The 24,871-nt window shown below is 42.7% G+C and overlaps 1 protein-coding gene across 1 annotated transcript in view; it reads right to left on the bottom strand.

The window, feature by feature from the left end:
* LOC126204045 (protein O-mannosyl-transferase TMTC2-like) overlaps nt 1-24,871 on the bottom strand; it is a 198,891-nt gene that overhangs the window by 119,228 nt on the left and 54,792 nt on the right. Inside the window, exon 3 of the mRNA XM_049938469.1 lies at nt 1,378-1,577. Coding sequence (XP_049794426.1) covers nt 1,378-1,577 — 200 coding nt within the window. The remainder of the gene's footprint in view (nt 1-1,377; nt 1,578-24,871) is intronic.

Below are 24,871 nucleotides of genomic sequence, written 5' to 3'. Positions count from 1 at the left end.
CTCCTTTCCCAACCACTGCTTCCCTTTCATGCCCCTCGACTCTTATAACTGCTATCTGGTTTCTGTACAAATTGTAAATAGCCTTTCGCTCCCTGTATTTTACCCCTGCCACCTTCAGAATTTGAAAGAGAGTATTCCAGTCAACATTGTCAAAAGCTTTCTCTAAGTCTACAAATGCTAGAAACGTAGGTTTGCCTTTTCTTAATCTTTCTTCCAAGATAAGTCGTAAGGTCAGTATTGCCTCACGTGTTCCAACAATTCTATGGAATCCAAACTGATCTTCCCCGAGGTCGGCTTCTACCAGTTTTTCCATTCGTCTGTAAAGAATTCGCGTTAGTATTTTGCAGCTGTGACTTATTAAACTGATAGTTCGGTAATTTTCACATCTGTCAACACCTGCTTTCTTTGGGATTGGAATTATTATATTCTTCTTGAAGTCTGAGGGTATTTCACCTGTCTCATACATCGTGCTCACTAGATGGTAGAGTTTTGTCATGACTGGCTCTCCCGAGGCCATCAGTAGTTCTAGTGGAATGTTGTCTACTCCCGGGGCCTTGTTTCGACTCAGGTCTTTCAGTGCTCTGTCAAACTCTTCACGCAGTATCTTATCTCCCATTTCGTCTTCATCTACATCCTCTTCCATTTCCATAATATTGTCCTCAAGTACATCACCCTTGTATAAACCCTCTATATACTCCTTCCACCTTTCTGCCTTCCCTTCTTTGCTTAGAACTGGGTTTCCATCTGAGCTCTTGATATTCATACAAGTGGTTCTCTTCTCTCCAAAGGTATCTTTAATTTTCCTGTAGGCAGTATCTATCTTACCCCTAGTGAGACAAGCCTCTACATCCTTAAATTTGTCCTCTAGCCATCCCTGCTTAGCCATTTTGCACTTCCTGTCAATTTCATTTTTGAGACGTTTGTATTCCTTTTTGCCTGCTTCATTTACTGCATTTTTATATTTTCTCCTTTCATCAATTAAATTCAATATTTCTTCTGTTACCCAAAGATTTCTATTAGCCCTCGTCTTTTTACCTACTTGATCGTCTGCTGCCTTCACCACTTCATCCCTCAGAGCTACCCATTCTTCTTCTACTGTATTTCTTTCCCCCATTCCTGTCAATTGTCCCCTTATGCTCTCCCTGAACCTCGTAAGAAGCTGAAACATGACACTATTTCAGTGACTTGAGGCTGAAAATTGCGTTCACATGATAGTCACTGAGTTTCCCTTAGGCAGTATGCCCAGTCTGTGTAACATTACATTGCTATGTTTTTTGATTTGTATATTTATGTATCCTAATGTGAGCTGGCATGCATCTGTGTGTACTTATTTCCAGGTTAGTTAGGCTAGGTGCCTGGCCTGCAGTGGCAGCTCACCTGGAGCAGGTGCAGAGTGGTGAGCCACGACTGCTGATGCTGTTGCTGTTGCTGTTGCTGTTGGCAGGAGTGGTGACGTCGCTGGTGACAGCAGCGGTGACTGGCTGCCTGGCAGTTCTGGCCCTCTTGCTGACGGAGAGGGGGAGGGTGTTCGCCGGCGCCCTGCCGTGGCGGGGAGGGGGCGGCGCGGATGACCCCACCTGTTGAACAGTGGGGCGCCACAGGTCATCACCAGCAGCAGAGAGAGAGAGAGATGAAGGAGAAGTAGAAACAACACAAACTGTGGAACACTGATACCCAGCGGATTGTAATATGTCGCAACATGTCACAAGACCTATTGTGTGTCTAAAGGATGGTGTCATAACCCACCTGGAAACAGCGTCGTTATTTGCTTCTGACAGATGAAAGTACGACCGTATAAGACAGCACAGATTTCCTGGCCTGTGATTGGTTGAAACGCTCAAGACAGAAGCTCTCTTGTGGTGGCAGACAGAGTTGAGCACAGGCTGTAGACAAGGGCAGTTGCCCTTGGGTTAACAGTTTTCATATCTTATTGGAAAGAGACTCAGGCATGGACTGGAAATCAGTGCATGTATGAACCAATATGTTAGTAGTTCTGACGATTTGTCAGAGGGAGTCAGATAACATCCATAGCTGAGTGTGCTCACACATGTTAACTCGCACAATACCAAGGGGGACAGAGAGGTAGAGCTGTACTTTATGTCCAGTTTTTGAAAATATTGTAATCTACTCAATTAAATTATATTTTAAAACTTTGAAAAAATATTCATTGTTTTTTAATTAATTGTTCTGGTAGATTCCATAATTTTATTTTACTTTCCAGTTAAACTAAAAAATTTAAGTCTTATGAATATATGTTACTTCCCTAATGAATGTCATATTCAGTATTTTCAGGTTCAGGGCCTCATTTACACATGAATACCTCTTTAAATACAATGTTGTGAGTAAAAGTCCACAACAATTTTTATGGTGTGCATAAAGTATGCCCTGTTAGTAGTCCACATTACTGAAAGTGTGTTGGTATTGTTAATGTATAGGATCCCACTTCTGGTCACCAGTGTTAATGTATACGGGCAGGGAAGCGGGGAGAAGGTTGTTACATATGCCTGTTGACGACAGTGTGCAGGAGGTCGAGCGGTCAGGATTAGAGCGGGCATCCAGGGCTGACGTTAAAAGACAATACAGGAAGTTAGGTACAATAAAGAGAATATATTTCAATGTACGGTGTACAAGAGGCGCGCCTAGGGTCGGAAGTTAACAGGTTTATGCCAGTCTAGGAGATCGAACAATTAATTGAAATGGGCAACGGAGGGGGAAGCGGTTCATGTTAATTCATGTTGGTGGCCGGTCGTGAAACGCAGAGCCAGAGGCTCTGCCTTCCGAAAAGACGTCTGTTCTGCTCAAGGTCTGGATTACAAGAGAGAGAGGCAACCGTGTTCCGCACCGCAGAACACTCCAGCGTCCACACACGTGACCTGTATCTCACGCACGCTATTGGCTAAAACCAATGGAGTGAATTCACTAGCAGTTTCAGCAGAGGTATCAGGGAGTCCCTTGTCAGCAGCTTTAACTGGACGGAACTGCCTCGGTTTTGAAAGACAGGCGACTTGTGTCACGTAGATACAGCGTAAGCTACCCTGGGACAAAACATGTAAAGATTTCACTGGGCCTTTGAAATAAATTTTTTAAGCCAATTCCCTAAAATATTCCATGACTGGCTGCCACCATGTACATTATTGTTAAGAGTGTGCTAAAAGACGTCTTCAGGTTCTGGACCCTACTTACACATCAGTATGTCTTTTAAAAAGCATGCTGTTGTTATGAGTCAATAACAAACACCGAATTTCACATTTTGTCAATATTTTAGGATGGGTATGAAGGAATCCCCCTACCCCCTCAGTGGTAATGCACATTATGGAAAATGCGTTTTTATTGCAAGGCGCAAGTTACTGTATAATTATTATAGTGTGAAAATGTGTTAATATTCCTGATCGTTTTCTGATACATTGCAGTCTAGTGCTGGACTGGTGCATCTCATGTACCAATCATAATATGATTTATAAACATTACTATCCGAACGTTATTCTTGTCACTTAGCAAAATACTTAACTATTGTAAAGAATAGTGTCAGTGACTACCAGAAGAAACTGTCTACCACTATATAAAATCCTTCTTTTACCAGTGGAGTTGCACGCACAGTTCTTTCACTCTTCTGGCAAATTCAAGCTCTCACTTGACGACAACCGCAGAATTACCTTTCCGTAATTCAAGTATGGATTACAGCCGTGTCCTGTTCACTCGAATCATTCAATCTTTGCTGAGGTATTCACACATTATATTTGTATTGACGCACGTTAACAATTGATAATTCTCGTATTATCAGGAGTGCTCGTAACTGAGCTGATCCTGTAATAATTTATCTACGATAACGTTGTAAGCTGAAGAAGTGAATTAAAAGTTGTGGTCCGGCCGGGATTCGAAAGCTGGTCTTTTTGCTTACTAGGTAGATATGCTGACCATTGCACCACTGCAGCATTATGGTGAACAGAGCTGCACGAACTACCCAAGTCAAGTACCCTCACCAACACAAACTCCAATTCACACCTCCCCTTATATTGTCACCATTACCAAGGGTCTCCGACATTGGAATAGCACCCCAGCATTGTTATTCACGTAATTCAGCATTGAAATTTGTAATAAATAGAGCTTAATGAGGTATCAAACATAGGCCTTAGTTTGAGGAAGAGATTTCTGAGAATGTACATTTGGAGCACAGTACTCTATGGCAGTGAGCCATGGAGTATGGGAAAACCTAAAGAGAAGGGAATCGAAGTATTTGAGATGTGGTGCTTCAGAAGATGTTGAAAATCAGGTTTACTGGTAACATAAAAAATGAGGAGGTTCTCTGCAGAATCCACAAAGAAGGGAATTCATTGAAAACACTGACGAGAAGGGACAGGATGGTAGGATATGTGTTAATACATCAAGGAATAACTCCCATGGAACAGTAGGGAGCAGTAGAGAGTAAAAGCTGTAGTGCAATACGAAGACTGGAATACATCCAACAAGTAACTGATGAGGTAGGGGGCAGTTACTTCTCTGAGATGAAGACATTTGCATAGCAGAAATCAGTGGTGGGCCGCATCAGTTCAATGAGAAGACAGATGATTCAAAAGAAAAAAATATGTTGTGTGAATTACAGCACCCTTGTGTCACGTTCGCTAGGGCACTCCTGTCCTGATGGTTTTCTGTTTCATTAAGTGCACCCGGATCTATGGGGAACGGTCGAAATATCGGCCAATCCAGTCGATGTCGATCATTCTGACAGCCACAGGATTACGTCAGAGGATCAGCCATAATCTTATATTACATTAAAACTCATCTTAAAGGTTGGTAATGGATTCCTGATTTTAAGATTTATTCAACACGAGCCCGCATCTCGTGGTCGTGCGGTAGCGTTCTCGCTTCCCACGCCCGGGTTCCCGCGTTCGATTCCCGGCGGGGTCAGGGATTTTCTCTGCCTCGTGATGGCTGGGTGTTGTGTGCTGTCCTTAGGTTAGTTAGGTTTAAGTAGTTCTAAGTTCTAGGGGACTTATGACCACAGCAGTTGAGTCCCATAGTGCTCAGAGCCATTTGAACCATTTTTTATTCAACACGGTTATTATTTAGAAGCATCCATTGCTGATTTATACGAAAGACATGTTGTGTAACACCTTGTGTGTGACGTTAACAGTGCTGTGTCAAGAAGTACAGCACTCAATAAAAAGGTATCGCTTGGAAAAACAAAATGTGTGGCTTGTATATTGAAAGGTAGTTCGGTGTTTTCATTTGATCACCACAGCTGCAGCACTACTTCGAAGCCACGACCGAGCGTTACCGTCTGCTTGCCTTCTGCAGCGAGAGAGACATCTTTAGAAAATGTGACGTGAGTTCTAACTAGAAACATTGCGAGGTGTGTCTAATGCACATTTTCCACTACGGCTCGCAGGTGAACGGTCAGTCTGTTACAACCAGCTACCAGGGTGCGTCTTTCAAAGTGATGGAGGCGTTGTAACTGCGCGACACGTCATCACCAGCAGCAGCAGAGAGAGACTTCCTTTGGTGCCGTTGCAGGCTTGAAGACTGAAGGCTAGCCACTTCTACATCTACACTATTATCCTGCAATTCACAGTTGCTTGGTACAGGACTCAAAATTGGGAGGACGATGGTTCAAATTTGCATGCGGCCATCCAAATTTAGATTTACCGTGACTTCCCTAAACTGCTCCAGCCAAATGCCACGTTGGTTCCTTTTAAAAGGCACGACCGATTCCCTTCTCAATTCTTGAATCAGTGAGAGCCTGTACCCCGTCTCCACTGACATTGATGTCGACGGAACGTTAACCCTTAGCTTCCTTCCTTGACAAAGGACTCGTGACACCTAAACAATATCGCTTCTTACGTGATTGCAGAACCTGTGCTAATTACGACGCAATGTTCCACATGTTGCACGACGCACGGCCAGACACAAACTTTCGTATGTCGTCAGCCGCTCGCGATGACGAGAAATCAGCGTTCGGGTCCCTACCCGGCACAGATTTTCACTGTCGTCACTCCATTAGTCAGCTGATGGTTGTCTATATTCGCAACTGCGAATACATTTCATGAATATGTCTTGTTCTGTTCTCAAATAGCATATGACGAAATGTATTGGGAGGCAAAAAATTATTTTGGCATTAAAATAGGGTGAAAAGGCTTAATTGCAATGAGAAACACCTTTGCTTCATGCCATCCCAAGTCGCTAATCGTATCCATGAAATTTTCTATCCTATTTCATGATAATACAGAACGAGGCGCCTGTCTTTGAACTTCTCAGTGTCTTTCTACAAACCCTTTCTGCTAAGTATCCAATAATTGTTATCTATTTGTATAAATAAAGTGGCGAATAGACAGTTAGTTATATACAAGTACTTCATCATAGTCGCTTACCTCTACAACTACTCTCTGTCTTCCATTTCAGTGTGCAGTGACAGGGTAGAGAAGGGCGTACAAGTATAGTACAAGGAGTTTTCTCAGTATGTTTGTTGCAGCATTTGCTGCACCAACAAAAATCAGTCTTTGGTTTTCAATCTCAGACTGATGAGCAATACTCAAGAACTGACTGAACAAGATGGCAACAAGACACCTCTTTCGCGGCTGAATTGCATTTCTTTAAGACTGTTTCAATGTACCTCAGTCAGGCATCTGGTTTCCCTGCTGTGTTTTATGTGGTCATTCCAATTTATGTTCGTACAGTTGGTTACTCACAGATAATTTGCGTTCGTCACTGTTCCCAGCGATTTTTCATTAACAGTCTGATAATCTAATGTCTTCGCCATTTTACGAGCAATGCATTACATTTATTTGCGTTCAGGTTCAAATGGCTCTGAGCTCTACGGGACTTAGCTTCTGAGGTCGTCAGTCCCCTAGAACTTAGAACTACTGAAACCTAACTAACCTACTAACATAAGGACATGACACACATCCATGCCTGAGGCAGGATTCGATCCTGCGACCGTAGCGGTCGCGCGGTTCCAGACTGTAGCGCCTAGAACCGTTCGGCCACTTCGGCCGGCATTTGCGTTCAGGATCAGTTGCCAGTCTCTGCACGAAAAGTCGATCCCCCCGTAGTTCTACCTTCATTTTGCTACAGTCTTGTGGCGTTGCAACCCTCATACAGCCAAAAGCTTCCCACGCAGTTTCTGACGTTACGCACTAGATACTTTATATACACTGTCCAGACAAATTAATGTGACCACCTGGCACAAGCGTGAATAACCAACTTTTGTGGCACGGGATGCTGCGATACGTGCAGGAAGAGAGACAATCATTGTCTGGAAGATACAGACAGAGATGTGGAACAATGCCGATTTCAGGGCTGTCGCCAGCTGTGCTAGGTTTCTCGGCTGAGGATGAGATTCTCGACTGGATTAAATCTGGAGGTATAACTAAATTTTCCTTGAGACATTTGAATCTGAACTTTATCTACGATAATGATAGAAGCCGAAGAAACGAATTAAAATTTGTGCCAAGGATGGGATTTGACCCCAGGTCTGCTTGGTTACTAGGCAGGTGTACTAGCCACTTCATCATCGTACCAGTATAGCTAACACAGCTGCACGGACTACCACAGCCCACTGCCCTATATCGTAGATAAATTTGAGACTCAAATGTCTCAAGGAAAACGTAATTATATCAGATCTACAGATCACATACGCCTGAGGTACAGGCAAGATTTCCCCATTCAATCCAACGCTGGAATGCTATTCCAGTACCGGAGAGCTTCGGCAGTAGTGACGATCTAATGAGGGGAAAATAAGGTAAATACGTGAACTGAAGTTTGTGTAAGGGAGGGCACTGGATTAGGGCAGTCCAAGCAGGAGCGTTAGCTATAATGCTACTACAGTGGTGTAATAGCTAGCACGCCTGCCTAGCAGGTAAGGAAACCTGGGTTCAGGTCCTAGCTGTCGTAGGAATTTTATGTCATTTCAGCTTCTACCATAATCAGGGGAGAACGGTAAACAAATCCTGCTGCTCTTCGAACGACGCACGTATACTGCGAGCTATGTGGCGCGTTGCACTGTCCTCTTGTTAGATTCTACTGTACCAAAGGGATGAATACTGCAAGGAATTAATGACATTTAGTTGCTGGTGGACATTTATTTACATCGATGGGGAAGTAGAAAATTTGTGTTGAACTGGGATTCGCACACGGGTCTCCAGTTTACTAGGCCGTTGCTCTTACCACTAAGCCAACCGGGCACAGTGGTCAGCCTAACTGCACGGACCACCCTAACGCGCCTCCCGTCAGACCCAAATTCTCAACCTATCCACACACTACTGACGTAGTGCCCCTTGCCCATTACCCTCATTATTCGCGGCATTTCGCCGAATTCCGTAAAAGTGTGCACCTACACTGAAGGGATCATTGGCCAGTCTCGCATTGATTGTATTTGTGGTATCCGTTCTTTCAGACATGTCCGAAAGTACAGGCACCACGCAAATGCAAGTATAGACAGTTCGCTTGCTCGGAGTACGATAAAGACTCTGTACCATTAGTCTGAAGTACCCTCCCCCAGACTCTCTGGAGATATGCATATTACGAAAATATGCTTTAAATGCTTCTTTTTTAGTATAATGTGAATGGAAAAATGTTTTTAAATGACATGTAGATGGGCAAGATTGCTACCAAGCATTTAGCTGCAAACAAAAGGGTGGGAATATAAACTTTTCGAAAAGTTTTCCTCACAGTACGTTCTTGAGGATCTTCAGTGTTATTGTACGCAGGTTAGAGCAGGAGAAATAATTCTCATTAGTAAAAATTAAAGGTTTAATACGTTCCATGGGTATTTTGGTCATTTACACCTTCTAAATGTTCAAAAAAGATTTTTATTGATACAAACAGCAGCTATTGTGATTTTATTTATTGAATCGAAGGACGTCTCACAAAGAAACTTTAGATTCGACATTTTCTTTCGACCTGTCATTGATTGTACTCGTATGTTGTTGGGCAAAAGATTAAAAGATACTTCATTCTGCTTCATTATGCACTGAACATTTTCCTCCGCCACTAGCAGCAGTGTGGCGAGAAATGAAAATAAACATCATGATTACTTCAGGGACGTAGTGAGCGGTGCGAGCTTCCAGGATTGTTGACCGCATTTTCTTAGTTCTTTGATAGGACCGTACGCACTGCAGTTTATACGGACAAGGTATTAAATTCAGGGTGAAAAGATATCAGTGATAATATTAGCTGGTGATATTGTTAACGTCTGCGAACATAGTGAAAAATTACAGGATCTATTGGGTGGAATGAACTGTTCATTGAGCACAAAATACTGACTGAGAGTAACCCAAAGAAAGACGAAACGACTGAGTTGCTGCAGCAGTGAGAACAGCGACAAACAAAACAAAATTGATGATCTGGTAGCAGACGAAGTGCAAGAATTTTTCCAGCTTTTTCCAGCAATGTAACAAGTGATGGACAAATCAAGAAATCTTTGCCAAAGTACGTCTACTAGCATCAGACGAGGGGCTTACTTTGAGAAAGACATTCCTAAGAATGCACGTAAATAGCACAGAACTATGTTAAACGGAATCTGGGCTCTGGGAAAAAATGAAAAAGTAGGGAATGGAAGCGCTGGAGATGTGGCGTTACAGAGGGAAGCCGAATCGGCGAGGGAAGAGATAGATGCAAAAACACCGAATAGAAGTAAGGGCGAGACGGTGGAATGAGTGTTAAGACATCGGGGAATAACTTTCTAGTATTTAAGAGACACGGAGAAGAGAAGCGCAATTAGTCTACAAAAGAGATTGCTTAGAAATCACTAGTGCGACCGTTTCTAGAATATTACTCAAGTGTGTGGGGCCCATACCAGATAGGTTTAACGGGTGACACTGAACGTATGCAGACAATGGCAGCACGAATGGTCGCAGGTTTGTTTAATCCGTAGGAGAGTGTCTCAGAGATACTGAAGGAATTCAACTGGCAGACTTATGAAGACAAACGTGAGCCATCACCAGAAAGCCTATTAATAAAGTTACAAGAACCGGCTTTAAATGATTAGTCTAGGGATATACTACAACCCCCTAAGTATCGCTTGCATACGGATCGTGAAGATAAGAGTAGAATAATTACTGCACACACAGAGGCATTCAAACAACAATTCTTCCCGCGCTCCATACGTGAATGGAACAGGAAGAATCCCTAATAACTGGGGCAGTGGGACGTGCCTTCTACCTTGTACCTCACCGTGGTTTGTAGAGTGTATATGTAGATGTAAATGGTGCGTTGAGATGAAGAGATTTTAAAAGAGACGAAATAGTGTCAGACTGCATCAAACCAGTCAGAAGATTTCCCGCACCCATTCTCTCGCACCACCCACAGCCAAATAATATATATATATATATATATATATATATATATATATATATATATATATATATATATAATTCGTTGTTGATGCCTTCTAGTTGTTCCTGAAGTTTTCTAAATGTAAGTAATTCTGCGTACAAAGAAATCTCATGGCTCTCCAAGTAACTGCTAGTCACACGATTTGTGTTGCCTACATTTAGTGCGAGGACCAGTGTTGACCCGTGTGAGGTCTGGGTCACATAATCCCCTGACGTAATCCTGATGTTTACCTTCATTTCTGGCCACACTGCTGCTAGTGGGTGAGGAAGATGTTCAGTGCAGAATGAAGTATCTTTTATTCTTTTTCCCAACAATGACAGGTCGAAAGAAAATATTGAATCTAAAGTTTCTTTGTGAGACGTCCTCCTGTTCAATAAATAAAAGCACAATAGCTACTGTTTGTCCCAATAAAAGACTTTTTTAAACATTTAGAAGGTCTAAATCATTGCCTCCTTGCAATAATTAATTTTTGGTTTTTTGTTTGTTTCTTTTTTTTCGCTCGTTTCCGCTATTTCCACGCAATATTATCCTGCAGCTGACAGCGCTGATCATCTTCACTTCACATATTCCGTTTAAAAACTAGTCATATTTGTGCTAGGGAAGGAAGAGATGATCACTTTTGCTGTCGAATTTGAGGACTAGTATTAACAATACCACAGTGGAAACTAGCACTGTCACTGTTATAGAATTTAAGTCTGATGGTTCTCAACGAACAAGCCAGGGATGTTTCACATCCTCAAATAACGGTTTCTAGAAACAATTTAGGCGTGGCTTTGTATACCGCAGTATGTCCACGCATTCCAAAAATGGCATTTTCCCGTTAACGCAATACCTGGAAAGGTGAATTAATTCCGTTAACGGTTAAAATTAGTTAAACAGTTTGCGGGGAAAATTTTGTGTTTTTACTACTAGGAAAAAGGCGTTAGCTTCAAACAGCGATAATTCTGCATACCAGGCACACCACGCGAACGCAGGAATTTCCAATAAAGCGCCGCCAAATATTGTTTGCCGCTAAAGCTCCGAAACAATATTTGATTTTGCAAGAAAGGGAATGAAAAGGAGTACGGAGGAACCGTTTAAAAAATTCATTTTAGAAACTCCAGTCAGCATTACTCGAAGTTTTCACGTTTATTTCAGATTAAAGAGTGGTGTAAACTGAGACGTAAAACCCTTAACTGACCAACACAAATACTCTTTGAGATATACTCAGAGAGATTTTTCTGTGGAAATAGTCTCCTTTACGGTGTAGTTACTCTTTTTCTGGTACAGTATGGTCAGTGTTGGACGGCAGTTACTTCGTGATTATTCTGTACGGAGTCGATAGACGTGTGGTATTGTACACTATCCTTTTGGGCTCTTCCTACACGTTAGCACCCGTACTTCGCAAGCCAGGATACCAGTGGCCAGTATTATTTTCCTCCCCTTACCTACATTCACAGCGAGCACGCGAGAAAAGAGACTATCAATAACATTCAGTATGAGTCCATATTTCTCTAATCATTGCGTCGTGTGGTCATTACGCGGGCTGTACACCGATGAGACGAACTTTATGGCCGCTGACTGCCACGAGATTAAATACCTCCTGCTGGCGTTGATGGCACTTGACACAGTAAGGAAAATACGGGGCGATCCACATAAACCTGAACTGCTTCAATGATCATAACTTACCTCCGAAAGCTCGTACAAACGAGAAAGTTGTTTTAACGACCTCAGTAGCTCTGGGAGAATCAGAAGTACTGCCTGTTGTTGGCAAGTTGATTGTTGTTTCTGCGCATGAGGTCCTTTCTCCGGTAAAATACCGCCATCGCTCGGCTCTTGTTAGTTCCTTCGTAGCCTCGTCTGTCGTGGTTTAAGCCTCTGAGTGCGTACTTCGGGCCGCGTGACAATAACAAGAAATTAGTGATTCGTTCGCAGTCTTTTGTTGGCAGAAACACGCAGCAGGTACACACTGCGAGAGCAGGTTTTTATTGTGAAAACATACTGAGAGACAGACTCATTGGTCACAACACAATGGACATTCTGGAGAGAATTCAGTGTGCTCGATGTTCCAACAAATGAAGCAATTTTATCGATTGCAAGGAAGCTAGAGACAACAAGAGTCAACTAGAGTACTAAACAGTGACAATGGTAAGAACAGAGCATCACTGAGTGCAGCAGTTGTTGATGATATCCGAAGACGCCTGGAGAACTCTCGAAGAGAATTGTTGCTTCGATTGAGTCAGGAGACTGGCATTTCATACGGGACTTGTCAGAGTGCTGCGAAGAAATCGATATAACGACCGTACAGAGTGCACAAGATGCAAGCATTGCAAGAAACGGATAATGAGAGAAACTGTGTTACTGTCGATTGTTTCAGGTGTTTCTTATTCACCGTCCAGACATTCTACATTCTCCCCATAACTTGGTTTACACATGAGGCGTTGTTCCGTCTGTCAGGTCACGTCAACACACGAAATAGCAGATACTGGGCTGGTCTAAACCCCCATCTCATGCCTGAAACACCACCCCATGATGAAAAGGTTGGATTGTAGTGCGCGGTGCGAGCTTCCAGGATTGTTGGTCGCATTTTCTTTGTTCAGGACGGTACGCATTGCTGTTTCTACGGACATATTCAACAAATTTGTGGAACAGTTGGATGACGTTTGACTTACCGAAGAATATTTTCAACAAGATGGAGCAACGTGTCATTCGCTTAACGCTTCCATGGAATTTCCAGCCAGTTTCTTCGGTGATCGAATAATGTAAATAGAATTGTGTGCCCCCCCCCCTTCCCCACCCCCGCTCCCTTGTCACTTGACCTAACCGAACACGGATTTTGCCTTGTGATGGCATCTTAAAAGCTGAGTGTACAAGAATAGACCGTGGACAGCTACAGAGCTCCTGAGGTCATTAAACACAAAATTACCAGTAGCAACACTGGCGAGGACACACCTCACCCAACGTTGCGGAATATGGTGAAACGAGTACAGTCGGGCTACGGTATTTGGTGGAGAGCACTTCCAAATTTTCTATGATGACTTTGTGTGTACGTATGTGATCTCCCAATTGTGTACTATCATTCCCCAAAATTGCAAATGTGTCCCACTATTGGTTCAAATGTTACGATCCATCAAAGTAGTTCAGGATCATATGGATGGCACTGTTTATGAGCGCTGAAGAGACGAACAGCGAATCGTTGTAGTGACAGAACGGGCTGCAAAAGCGAAATCCACCGACATAAGCAAATGTGACAAAGGGCAGATTGTCACGACCCGGCTTCATGGAACGCAGCTCGGAAATCGCGAAGCTGTTCAGCTGCTCGCATGCCACTGTCGTGAGCATCCGTGGAAAGTGGCTGGGCCAGTAGTAGGCGAGAGTTGTTGTGGAAGTCGGAGGCTTGCCCTCTCCATATATCAAGGCGACGATCAGTGGCAAATCTGACGAGAGAGTACAGTGCTGGTGCAGACAGGAGGGTTTCAATACACACCGCTCAGCGCACGTCGCTGGACATGAGTCTTCGCGGCAGACAACTCCTAAGTGTTCTCAGGTTGGCCAAATAACGTTGCCATTTACGATAGCAATGGACATGGAAGTACCGAGGCTTGAGCGTCCGTTAGTGAAAACATGACAACTGGTCTGATGAAATATTTTTATTGTTACACTAGGTTGAGGATCGTATCAGCATATGCCGTCATGGAGTGACCGGCTGCTCGAAACATTCACCTCGCCGCGCTCACTGGCCGGTGGGGGCGGTAGTATGCTATGGGCGAGAGTCACCGATGGTTTCACGTGACAAGTGGCACCAACCAACGACACCATGACACCTGTGGACTACGTGAACATTACTACTGACCACGTACGTCCCTTCATACTTGATGTCTTCCTTGTCGGTGACGGCATTTTCCAGCAACACTGATGTCCGTGCCATGAGGCCAGTATAGTGCTACAGTGGTTCCTTCTGATCCAGAGAGGACACACCTCGGAAGCTATCGTGTGCTAGCTCCGCGCACACACACTGTGGGCCCAATTTGCGTTTATTGCCTAACCTGTGTGTAGACATTTGGTGCCACATACCTCTGGAACCTACCAAAGAGTTGATGAAGCCATGTCACGTTGAACTGCTACTGTATTGGTCTTCAACGGAGAGCCAACACGCTATTGACCAGGTGGTCGCAATGTTTTGTCTTGCAAAAAGAATAAGAAAACAGTGTTAGTAGTATGTGCAGCAGATGGACAAGCACGGTGAATGAATGTTAAACATGATGAAGAGATTCCTGAAGAGGTGAAGAAATTCTCTTTACTAGGAAGTAGAGTAAATAGACACAATGAAAACGCAGTAGCCAGTATTGCACAAGATAAAAATACTTTCTGTAAAAACAAAACACCTGCTAAGATCGAAAAATATAAGTTCTTTCACGAGAAGAAGATTCTTGACAAACTTTGTTTGGACTCCAGTAGTATATGGGTGTGAAACGCGGCCAGTAGGGAACACTGAAATGGAGCCATCAGAAGCCTTCGATATGTGGCGTTACGAGAGACCGATTAACTTCAAGTGGTTTATTGCGGCATGGAATTTAAATCGTCCGCAAGGAGTCAACCCGTGAAAATGGGTAATAAAGAACATAATCAAAGGAAGAGAGAGAATAGTTGATCACACATTACAAGAGGCGTTGCTGGAAACCATAGCTGAAAGGTTGATGGAAGGAAAGAACTAGAGGGAGAGGCGTGTATACAAGTTGATGATGTAGTACGCAGTAGTTGTGTTGAAATGAAGATGGTAGACGGAAAGGCACGGGAAAAGAGGTAAGTTCATGTGGAGTCTCCCTGCGTACATCCAAATGGATCGCTGACTGTCTAACAGAACACGTTACATCATACTGGACGTCGAACCTTCGAAAGAAATTAAAAAAAAAAAAAATAAATCGGATGCTCTCCAAGTAAGCGCAACAGGGCCTCTAATGCTCTCAGAATACATCAGCCACTTACCAGACAGAGTCAGAAGCACCGTCAGGTTGTTCACTGACGATTCTGTTGTCCGCATCAACAACAACAAAAAATGGTTCAAATGGCTCTGAGCACTATGGGACTTAACTTTTTAGGTCATCAGTCCTCTAGAACTTAGAACTACTTAAACCTAACTAACCTAAGGACATCACACACATCCATGCCCGAGGCAGGATTCGAACCTGCGACCGTAGCTGTTGCCCGGTTGCAGAATGTAGCGCCTAGAACCGCTCGGCCACCCCGGCCGGCTCCGCAACAACATCTCGTCCTTGGACGGTAGTAAGGAAATGTGGAAGGACTTCAAAAATAATTCCACTTGTACAGCGCCTGTCTTTAAATGTGAATAAACGCGAAATAATGCATGTTACAAAGACAAGGAAGCCGATGGTACCCGACAAGATGATGGTCGAACGTATGGAGTACGTCACATGGTATAAGTACTCTGGTAAGCAACCAAAGGACGAAAGTACATCATGTCTCACCTCCAAGCAACATAGATCGGTGAAAATTATGCTATACATAGAAACAACTACTACAGCATAGTACAGAAGGTAATTAAAAGAAATACGAGTACGCAGTGAGAGAAGGAGAGATCGCACTTTTATTCAAAGACAATACTCACACTGAATTCACCGCGCTTAATAATGGTCCCCTGGACATCTAAAAACGCGCGACATAGTTTATGATTTGGTTCATTTAGTTCATCAGGAACGGCAATGCCTACCCTACAATGCGCTACCATGCTGGCCACAAGGCTGGTAAGGCATTCTTGTGGTAGGACGCTCCATTCCTCGACGAGGGCGCTCTTCAACCGCTGGATGGTCGTTGGTACATGTGGACGTGATGAAATACGTCTACCCAACTCATGTCACTGGTGCCCGGCGACATTTAAGTCGGGGGAACGGGCGGGCCAGTCCATTCCCTCATTCCAAGAGCCCCTCCACCTGCGGTGTTCGATGCGACCATCCAGAAAAATGATGACACGGCCGAATTCAGCAATAATCCGAAAATATAAGCACTCATACATCCAGAGCAATGGCAGACACTCGCACCACTACCATAACAAACAAACGAAGAACACATCCCGCAATAGCGAAACAAAACACACGAATTGACAGAGCTTCACAAGACAAAAGTGTGAGTATGTTTAGTGTTAGTGATAGTGGTGTATGCTAAAATCTATCACATGTATGTGGAAGAACAGGAGAAATTGTGTAAACAACAATAAGCCATAAATACCAACAAAAATTAATGCTGTTTAGGGCAGTGAATTAAAACATGATAACTGTTCATGATACTAGCAAACAAAATTGTAAGAGAAGAAACGATGTAGTTACAGTGACTACTGAAGACGCATTTGGTCTTAATAAGACTCACTACAGTTCTAAAAGACGGTTGCAAAAGATGGTGTTTAACCTATACAACTTTTATATCTGCAACTGAGGAAAAAAGAGGCCAAAAAGAAGACAACATGTATAGCAATTATAGGAGGTGAACTGTTCACGTGTAAGTTATGCATTGCATGCACCCTACGTTTTTCGTTTTAAAGCATAGCTATCAAAAACAGTCACAAATTTTCAGGACTGCATGTGTGGGCTTAGGAACCAATGTGAACTCTAGGGGAAATAATTGTATAATTTTTAGTCTTATTAAAAACATTGTATATTAAAAATTCATTTTTATATAAGTAATTATTTTGAGCTTTTTAGTCTTGTGCGTGTGTATTTTTTCAACTGATTCCAACATTTTGATGATATTACAACAGTCATATGTAAATTTTCGGTTTATTTCAGTTTCTCTTCACATGACGCAACCAGTATATTGCTGCCTTCTCTGTATTTCCTAAAAGAACGTGAAGGTAAAAATTAGAGATATCTGAATTCACACGAAGGCTTACCAGCAATAGTTTCTCCTGCTGTAATACTTGCGTCTGTTATCGATTGTGTGCTATCTGTATTGTTTGGGTGTGTGTGTGAAATCTTATGGGACTTAATTGCTAAGGTCGTCAGTCCCTAAGCTTACACACTACTTAACCTAAATTATCCTAAGGACAAACACACACACCCATGCCCGAGGGAGGACTCGAACCTCCGCCGGGACCAGCCGCACAGTCCATGACTGCAGCGCTCCAGACCGCTCGGCTAATCCCGCGCGGCTGTATTGTTTCTTCTTTGAGTCGAGACATATAAAATATGTTTTTTTCTAATTCTGTGACGTTATATAATTTCAGTTATTCATAAATATCTTTTCAAAGTTGTGACATGTTATGTTACATTTGTACTAAGTTGTAATGTACGAGTGTGTAACTGGTCCATGCTTAGGGACTGTATTATTGTATAGGGTACAAAACGTGGAGGCAAGTCTTCCCATAACAAAAAGGTTTGGGCGGTAATTTAAATGTTGGATACGTGTGAATTTGCATGCCTAGTCTTTGTGTGGCAAGGAGTCAGCGGTTGGCCTTCGAAGAGCACACATGTGGAGAGCTCTGTGAGGCAAGGATATCTGGAAAATTGGATTAAATATGCCTAAATGTGAACTGCTATTGGCCGTTGCGTAATGGAATTTATTGGACTGATCTGACATTTTGATTTCCTACGCCAAGCAGAAATATTCAGGACACATTACTTTAAGAGCCATGACTGCTCCACACAGTATTGTTTTATCGCCACAGCAAATCACCTCCACATACACGTTCGGACAAACTAATATTTAGTTTTGTATATTCTTCGCATCTTCCCCCATAAACCATGGACCTTGCCGTTGGTGGGGAGGCTTGCGTGCCTCAGCGATACAGATGGCCGTACCGTAGGTGCAACCACAACGGAGGGGTATCTGTTGAGAGGCCAGACAAACATGTGGTTCCTGAAGAGGGGCAGCAGCCTTTTCAGTAGTTGCAAGGGCAACAGTCTGGATGATTGACTGATCAGGCCTTGTAACATTAACCAAAACGGTCTTGCTGTGCTGGTACTGCGAACGGCTGAAAGCAAGGGGAAACTACAGCCGTAATTTTTCCCGAGGACATGCAGCTTTACTGTATGATTAAATGATGATGGCGTCCTCTTGGGTAAAATATTCCGGAGGTAAAATAGTCCCCCATTCGGATCTCCGGGCGGGGACTACTCAAGAGGACGTCGTTATCAGGAGAAAGAAAACTGGCATTCTACGGATCGGAGCGTGGAATGTCAGACCCCTTAATCGGGCAGGTAGGTTAGAAAATTTAAAAAGGGAAATGGATGGGTTAAAGTTAGATATAGTGGGAATTAGTGAAGTTCGGTGGCAGGAGGAACAAGACTTTTGGTCAGGTGATTACAGGGTTATAAATACAAAATCAAATAGGGGTAATGCAGGAGTAGGTTTAATAATGAATAAAAAAATAGGAGTGCGGGTTAGCTACTACAAACAGCATAGTGAACGCATTATTGTGGCCACGATAGACACAAAGCCCATGCCTACTACAGTAGTACAAGTTTATATGCCAACTAGCTCTGCAGATGATGAAGAAATTGATGAAATGTATGACGAGATAAAAGAAATTATTCAGGTAGTGAAGGGAGACGAAAATTTAATAGTCATGGGTGACTGGAATTAGTCAGTAGGAAAAGGGAGAGAAGGAAACATAGTAGGTGAATATGGATTGGGGGGAAGAAATGAAAGAGGAAGCCGCCTTGTAGAATTTTGCACAGAGCATAACTTAATCATAGCTAACACTTGGTTCAAGAATCATAAAAGAAGGTTGTATACCTGGAAGAATCTTGGAGATACTAAAAGGTATCAGATAGATTATATAATGGTAAGACAGAGATTTAGGAACCAGGTTTTAAATTGTAAGACATTTCCAGGGGCAGATGTGGATTCTGACCACAATCTATTGGTTATGAACTGCAGATTGAAACTGAAGAAACTGCAAAAAGGTGGGAATTTAAGGTGATGGGACCTGGATAAACTGAAAGAACCAGAGGTTGTACAGAGATCCAGGTAGAGCATAAGGGAACAATTGACAGGAATGGGGGAAAGAAATACAGTAGAAGAAGAATGGGTAGCTTTGAGGGATGAAGTAGTGAAGGCAGCAGAGGATCAAGTAGGTAAAAAGACGAGGGATAATAGAAATCCTTGGGCAACAGAAGAAATATTGAATTTAATTGATGAAAGGAGAAAATATAAAAACGCAGTAAATGAAGCAGGCAAAAAGGAATACAAACGTCTCAAAAATGAGATCGACAGGAAGTGCAAAATGGCCAAGCAGGGATGGCTAGAGGACAAATTTAAGGATGTAGAGGCTTGTCTCACTAGGGGTAAGATAGATACTGCCTACAGGAAAATTAAAGAGACCTTTGGAGAGAAGAGAACCACTTGTATGAATATCAAGAGCTCAGATGGCAACCCAGTTCTAAGCAAAGAAGGGAAGGCAGAAAGGTGGAAGGAGTATATAGATGGTTTATACAAGGGCGATGTACTTGAGGACAATATTATGGAAATGGAAGAGGATGTAGATGAAGATGAAATGGGAGATACGATACTGCGTGAAGAGTTTGACAGAGCACTGAAAGACCTGAGTCGAAACAAGGCCCCGGGAGTAGACAACATTCCATTAGAACTAGTGATGACCTTGGGAGAGCCAGTCATGACAAAACTGTACCATCTGGTGAGCAAGATGTATGAGACAGGCGAAATACCCTCAGACTTCAAGAAGAATATAATAATTCCAATCCCAAAGAAAGGAGGTGAAAATTACCGAACTATCAGTTTAATAAGTCACAGCTGCAAAATACTGACGCGAATTCTTTGCAGACGAATGGAAAAACTGGTAGAAGCGGACCTCGGGGAAGATCAGTTTGGATTCCGTAGAAATGTTGGAACACGTGAGGCAATACTAACCTTACGACTTATCTTGGAAGAAAGATTAAGAAAAGGCAAACCTACGTTTCTAGCATTTGTAGACTTAGAGAAAGCTTTTGACAACGTTAACTGAAATACTCTCTTTCAAATTCCGAAGGTGGCAGGGGTAAAATACAAGGAGCGAAAGGCTAATTACAATTTGTACAGAAACCAGATGGCAGTTATAAGAGTCGAGGGACATGAAAGGGAAGCAGTGGTTGGGAAAGGAAAAGGAGTGAGACAGGGTTGTAGCCTCTCCCCGATGTTATTCAATCTGTATATTGAGCAAGCAGTAAAGGAAACAAAAGAAAAATTCGGAGTAGGTATTAAAATCCATGGAGAAGAAATAAATACTTTAAGGTTCGCTGATGACATTTTAATTCTGTCAGAGACAGCAAAGGACTTGGAAGAGCAGTTGAACGCAGTGGAAAGTGTCTTGGAAGGACGATATAAGATGAACATCAACAAAAGGAAAACGAGGATAATGGAATATATTCCAGTTAACTCGGGTGATGCTGAGGGAATTACATTAGCAAATGAGACACTTAAAGTAGTAAAGGAGTTTTGCTATTTGGGGAGCAAAATAACTGATGATGGTCGAAGTAGAGAGGATACAAAATGCAGACTGGCAATGGCAAGGAAAGCTTTTCTAAGAAGAGAAATTTGTTGACATCGAGTATGGATTTAAGTGTCAGCAAGTCGTTTCTGAAAGTATTTGTATGGAGTGTAGCCATGTATGGAAGTGAAACATGGACATTAAACAATTTTGGACAAGAAGAGAATAGAAGCTTTCGAAATGTGGTGCTACAGAAGAATGCTGAAGATAAGGTGGGTAGATCACGTAACTAATGAGGAGGTATTGAATAGTATTGGGGAGAAGAGAAGTTTGTGGCACAACTTGACTAGAAGAAGGGATCGGTTGGTAGGACATGTTCTGAGGCATCAAGGGATCACAAATTTAGCATTGGAGGGCAGCGTGGAGGGTAAAAATCGTAGAGGGAGACCAAGAGATCAATACACTAAGCAGATTCAGAAGGATGTGGGCTGCAGTAGGTACTGGGAGATGAAGAAGCTTGCACAGGATAGAGTAGCATGGAGAGCTGCATCAAACCAGTCTCAGGACAGAAGACCACAACAACAACAACATTCTTCGCATGGAGTAGTGTGTGGTTGAAGTTTTCACATTATGTGTGCTTGATCTTAACTGTGTGTCGCAGACCTTGATTCATCCTAACTCAGTCACCTTGTCAGGATCTTACTCAACTTCGAAGAATATTTCAAGTACAAAAAGCATCAAACTTTGTAAATGAGATAAGTGGAAGAAGAAGACGGGTACTGGCGGAAGTAAAGCTGGGGGGACGGGTTGTGAGTCATGCTTGGGTAGCTCAGATGGTAGAGCACTTGCCTGCGAAGGGCAAAGGTGCGGAGTTTGAGTCTCGGCCTGGCACACAGTTTTAATCTGCCAGGAAGTTTCAACTGTAAGAAATGTTGGATTCCTGGAGAAACAGTCTTTTGTATAAAGTTCTCCACGTGGTACTTACAGGCCGTAAGTTGAAATCGTAATAACGGGTTATTTATTTGAAATTCCCATTTAGAGAAGTAACATTTGGGAATTTCTAGAATCATTTCACAAAATATAAAATTTACTTGTAAAAGTGGTGATTATGAAATTTATCCTAGACCATAACATATTAAAGGCCTACAGTATGTATAGTTGTATAACAGATTTGTAATAGTCAATATGTGTATTTATTGGTTTGGGGGTTTGTTGCTATTATTTTGTGTTGAAGATGTTAGTCTGAGCGCTTCCTGTAAGAAGGAACAGTTTTAGGGGCCCCCCCTTCTCTTCACCGCCATTCTGTAGTCAATCTGTTAGAAACGTTACATTGAAAGATTGTGTAAAGCTCAGGCAATTGTTCTTAAAATATTTGTGCTCGTAAAAAATGAGTTGCAGTTTCTGATTTAAGCTATAACCGATTCAGGGACCTCCTATATAATTCGTGATCTCTGTAAAACAAAAGCTTTCAAACAGCGAATGAAATAACTAGTGTTCATGTTAGAATGACAGGTTGGTCTAGAATTACTGTTTATCAGTAGTGAAGTTTCAGGGCCACCCTATATCAGATTCAATAGTGCAGTTTGCTTGTTAAGTGCCATAGTGCAAGCATCATACTCTTGTTATACAGGGTGATTACAATTAAAGTTAAAATTTCAAAACACTGTAGAAATAACACCACTGGTCAGAATGACGTCAAATTGCAACGAGGTATTATCGCAGAAGGGGGAAAACGCATGGAAGGAGAAAAAAATAGTGTGAAAATTAATCAATAGGTGGCGCTGTTTGTGTCAGAAAACGTAAATGAAAACACCTGTTATGAGCACGAACCATTGAAGTTGGTATAAACACTCCGCGTACACGGCTTTTGCTTCTTTCGCATCTGCGATGTTCGCCATGACTCTCTCAATGCAGTATCGCGCTCTGCTTGTAAAGCTGTATTACAAGAAAGACGACTGTGCACACGTCGCTCTGCAGAAGTTCCAGACACTGAAAGGTTTGAAAAAAGGCGTTGGTCCGATGAATGCCGTGGGCCTGAAGAAAATGATTCGGAAATTCCAAAAGAAAGGTTCTTTTGGTGTGCAACCTGGTTGAGGGAGGAAACGAATCGATTCAATGTCAGTGGAAGCAGTGGCCACAGCAATGCAGGAGGAGACGAGTGGTGGTGTGCAAACGTGTTGTGCACGGAGAATTGCCCGAACATTGGACATACCTTGAGCACGGCGCGTAAAATCCTACGAAGCATCCTTCTTTGTCGTCCATTCAGAATGACCCATGTGAACGAGTAGCTTCCTGTTGACCTGCTGGCAAGAGAGACCCTTGCTTTAGAATTTCTTTCTAGCATGAAAGTGGACAGTGATTGGCCATAGAAGATTTTGTGAGCAGACGAAGTCCACTTCCGTCTGACATGGTATGTCAATACAAAGATGTGTTGATTATGGGCAACGGAAAATACACTACATCCTGAAAAGGTCACTGTCTGGTGCGGGTTTATGGCATCATTTATCATAGAGCTATATTTTTTCGAAGAGAAAGGTGATTCTGGTCCTGTTACCTGTACCGTCAGTGCTAAGCACTAAAAATGTCTTCTGCACAACCACGTCATTCCAGCTATCCAACAGCGTGGGTGTGTGGATGGGATCATTTTTATGCAAGATGGCACACCTCCGCACATTGAAAATCCAGTTAAGCAGCTGCTGAAGCTCCATTTCGAAAATGCTAGAATTATCAGCGGCCATTTCCCTACAGCCTGGCCATCCGTGTGGCTTCTGGCTGTGGGGCTATCTGAAAGATGTTGTGTTCAGTGTTCTGATTGTAAACTTAGCTGCATTGAAGGCTCGCATTGTGCAACACATTCTGAACGTGATCCCGAAAACACTTCTATCAGTACTCGAACGTGCTGTTTCTTGATTTCAGCTTGTTGCAGCAAACGATGGACAGCATATTGAACATGTTTTGAGCCAGTCACGCGGAAATTAATAATCCGATTTGATTTTTATTGATGCTTTTTATGCCTTTTTGGCGTCAGGGCAGCTAAAAACCGATGTGATTGATGCCTTTTATACGGTTTTTGGCATCAGGACAATTAAAAACCGATGTGATTGATGCTTTTTATGCGGTTTTCGGCCTCAGACAATTAAAAACCGATTTTTCCCATCCGTTGTGATGGGCTTACGTAACTAACAGCATCACACTTGTACACCCACGCATGCTGTCTAGTACAATAGTTTAAAGTCAGACGTACACCTTAGGCATTGTTGTAGGATTAATTTGTCATTTGTAGTCAACCACTATTAAATTATGATGCTTACAGCGCCATTTATTGCTACATTTTGTAACTATTTACTTTTCTTCTGCCATACGTTTTCCTCCCTTCTCCGATAATATTCCATTGCAATTTGACATCATTCTGCCCAGTGGGGTTATTTCTACACCGGTTTGAAAGTTTAATTATAATCGCCCTGTACATTAAAACTCTTAGTATTCGTTGATGTGATGTTTGCTGCCACAAATGCTTAAGTAGAAAGCAACTTAATTCGTGTCCAGGCAATTTACTGGTGCATGCTAATGTTTTCTGGATCACACTGCTAAACAGATTTCGTACTGAGGTAAGGCTTGATTCAGTTGTTGTTTTACTTTTGCTGTTCATTTGGCTGAGATTACTTTTGCCACATTTAGGCTGACAACCATATTTACTTTGCATTACCACACACTTGAAATCCGTGATAACAGACTGTCAGTTTGGTTCCCACTAGAATAATGTCCCCCCCATGAACCATGGACCTTGCCGTTGGTGGGGAGGCTTGCGTGCCTCAGCGATACAGATAGCCGTACCGTAGGTACAACCACAACGGAGGGGTATCTGTTGAGAGGCCAGACAAACGTGTGGTTCCTGAAGAGGGGCAGCAGCCTTTTCAGTAGTTGCAGGGGCAACAGTCTCGATGATTGACTGATCTGGCCTTGTAACATTAACCAAAACGGCCTTGCTGTGCTGGTACTGCGAACGGCTGAAAGCAAGGGGAAACTACGGCCGTAATTTTTCCCGAGGGCATGCAGCTTTACTGTATGATTAAATGATGATGGCGTCCTCTTGGGTAAAATATTCCGGAGGTAAAATAGTCCCCCATT

Source organism: Schistocerca nitens, chromosome 9, assembly GCF_023898315.1.
Source record: "Schistocerca nitens isolate TAMUIC-IGC-003100 chromosome 9, iqSchNite1.1, whole genome shotgun sequence".
Lineage (NCBI taxonomy): Eukaryota > Metazoa > Arthropoda > Insecta > Orthoptera > Acrididae > Schistocerca > Schistocerca nitens.
The sequence above is the reverse complement of the archived record's forward strand: the minus strand, read 5'-3'. Positions and strand labels throughout refer to the sequence as shown.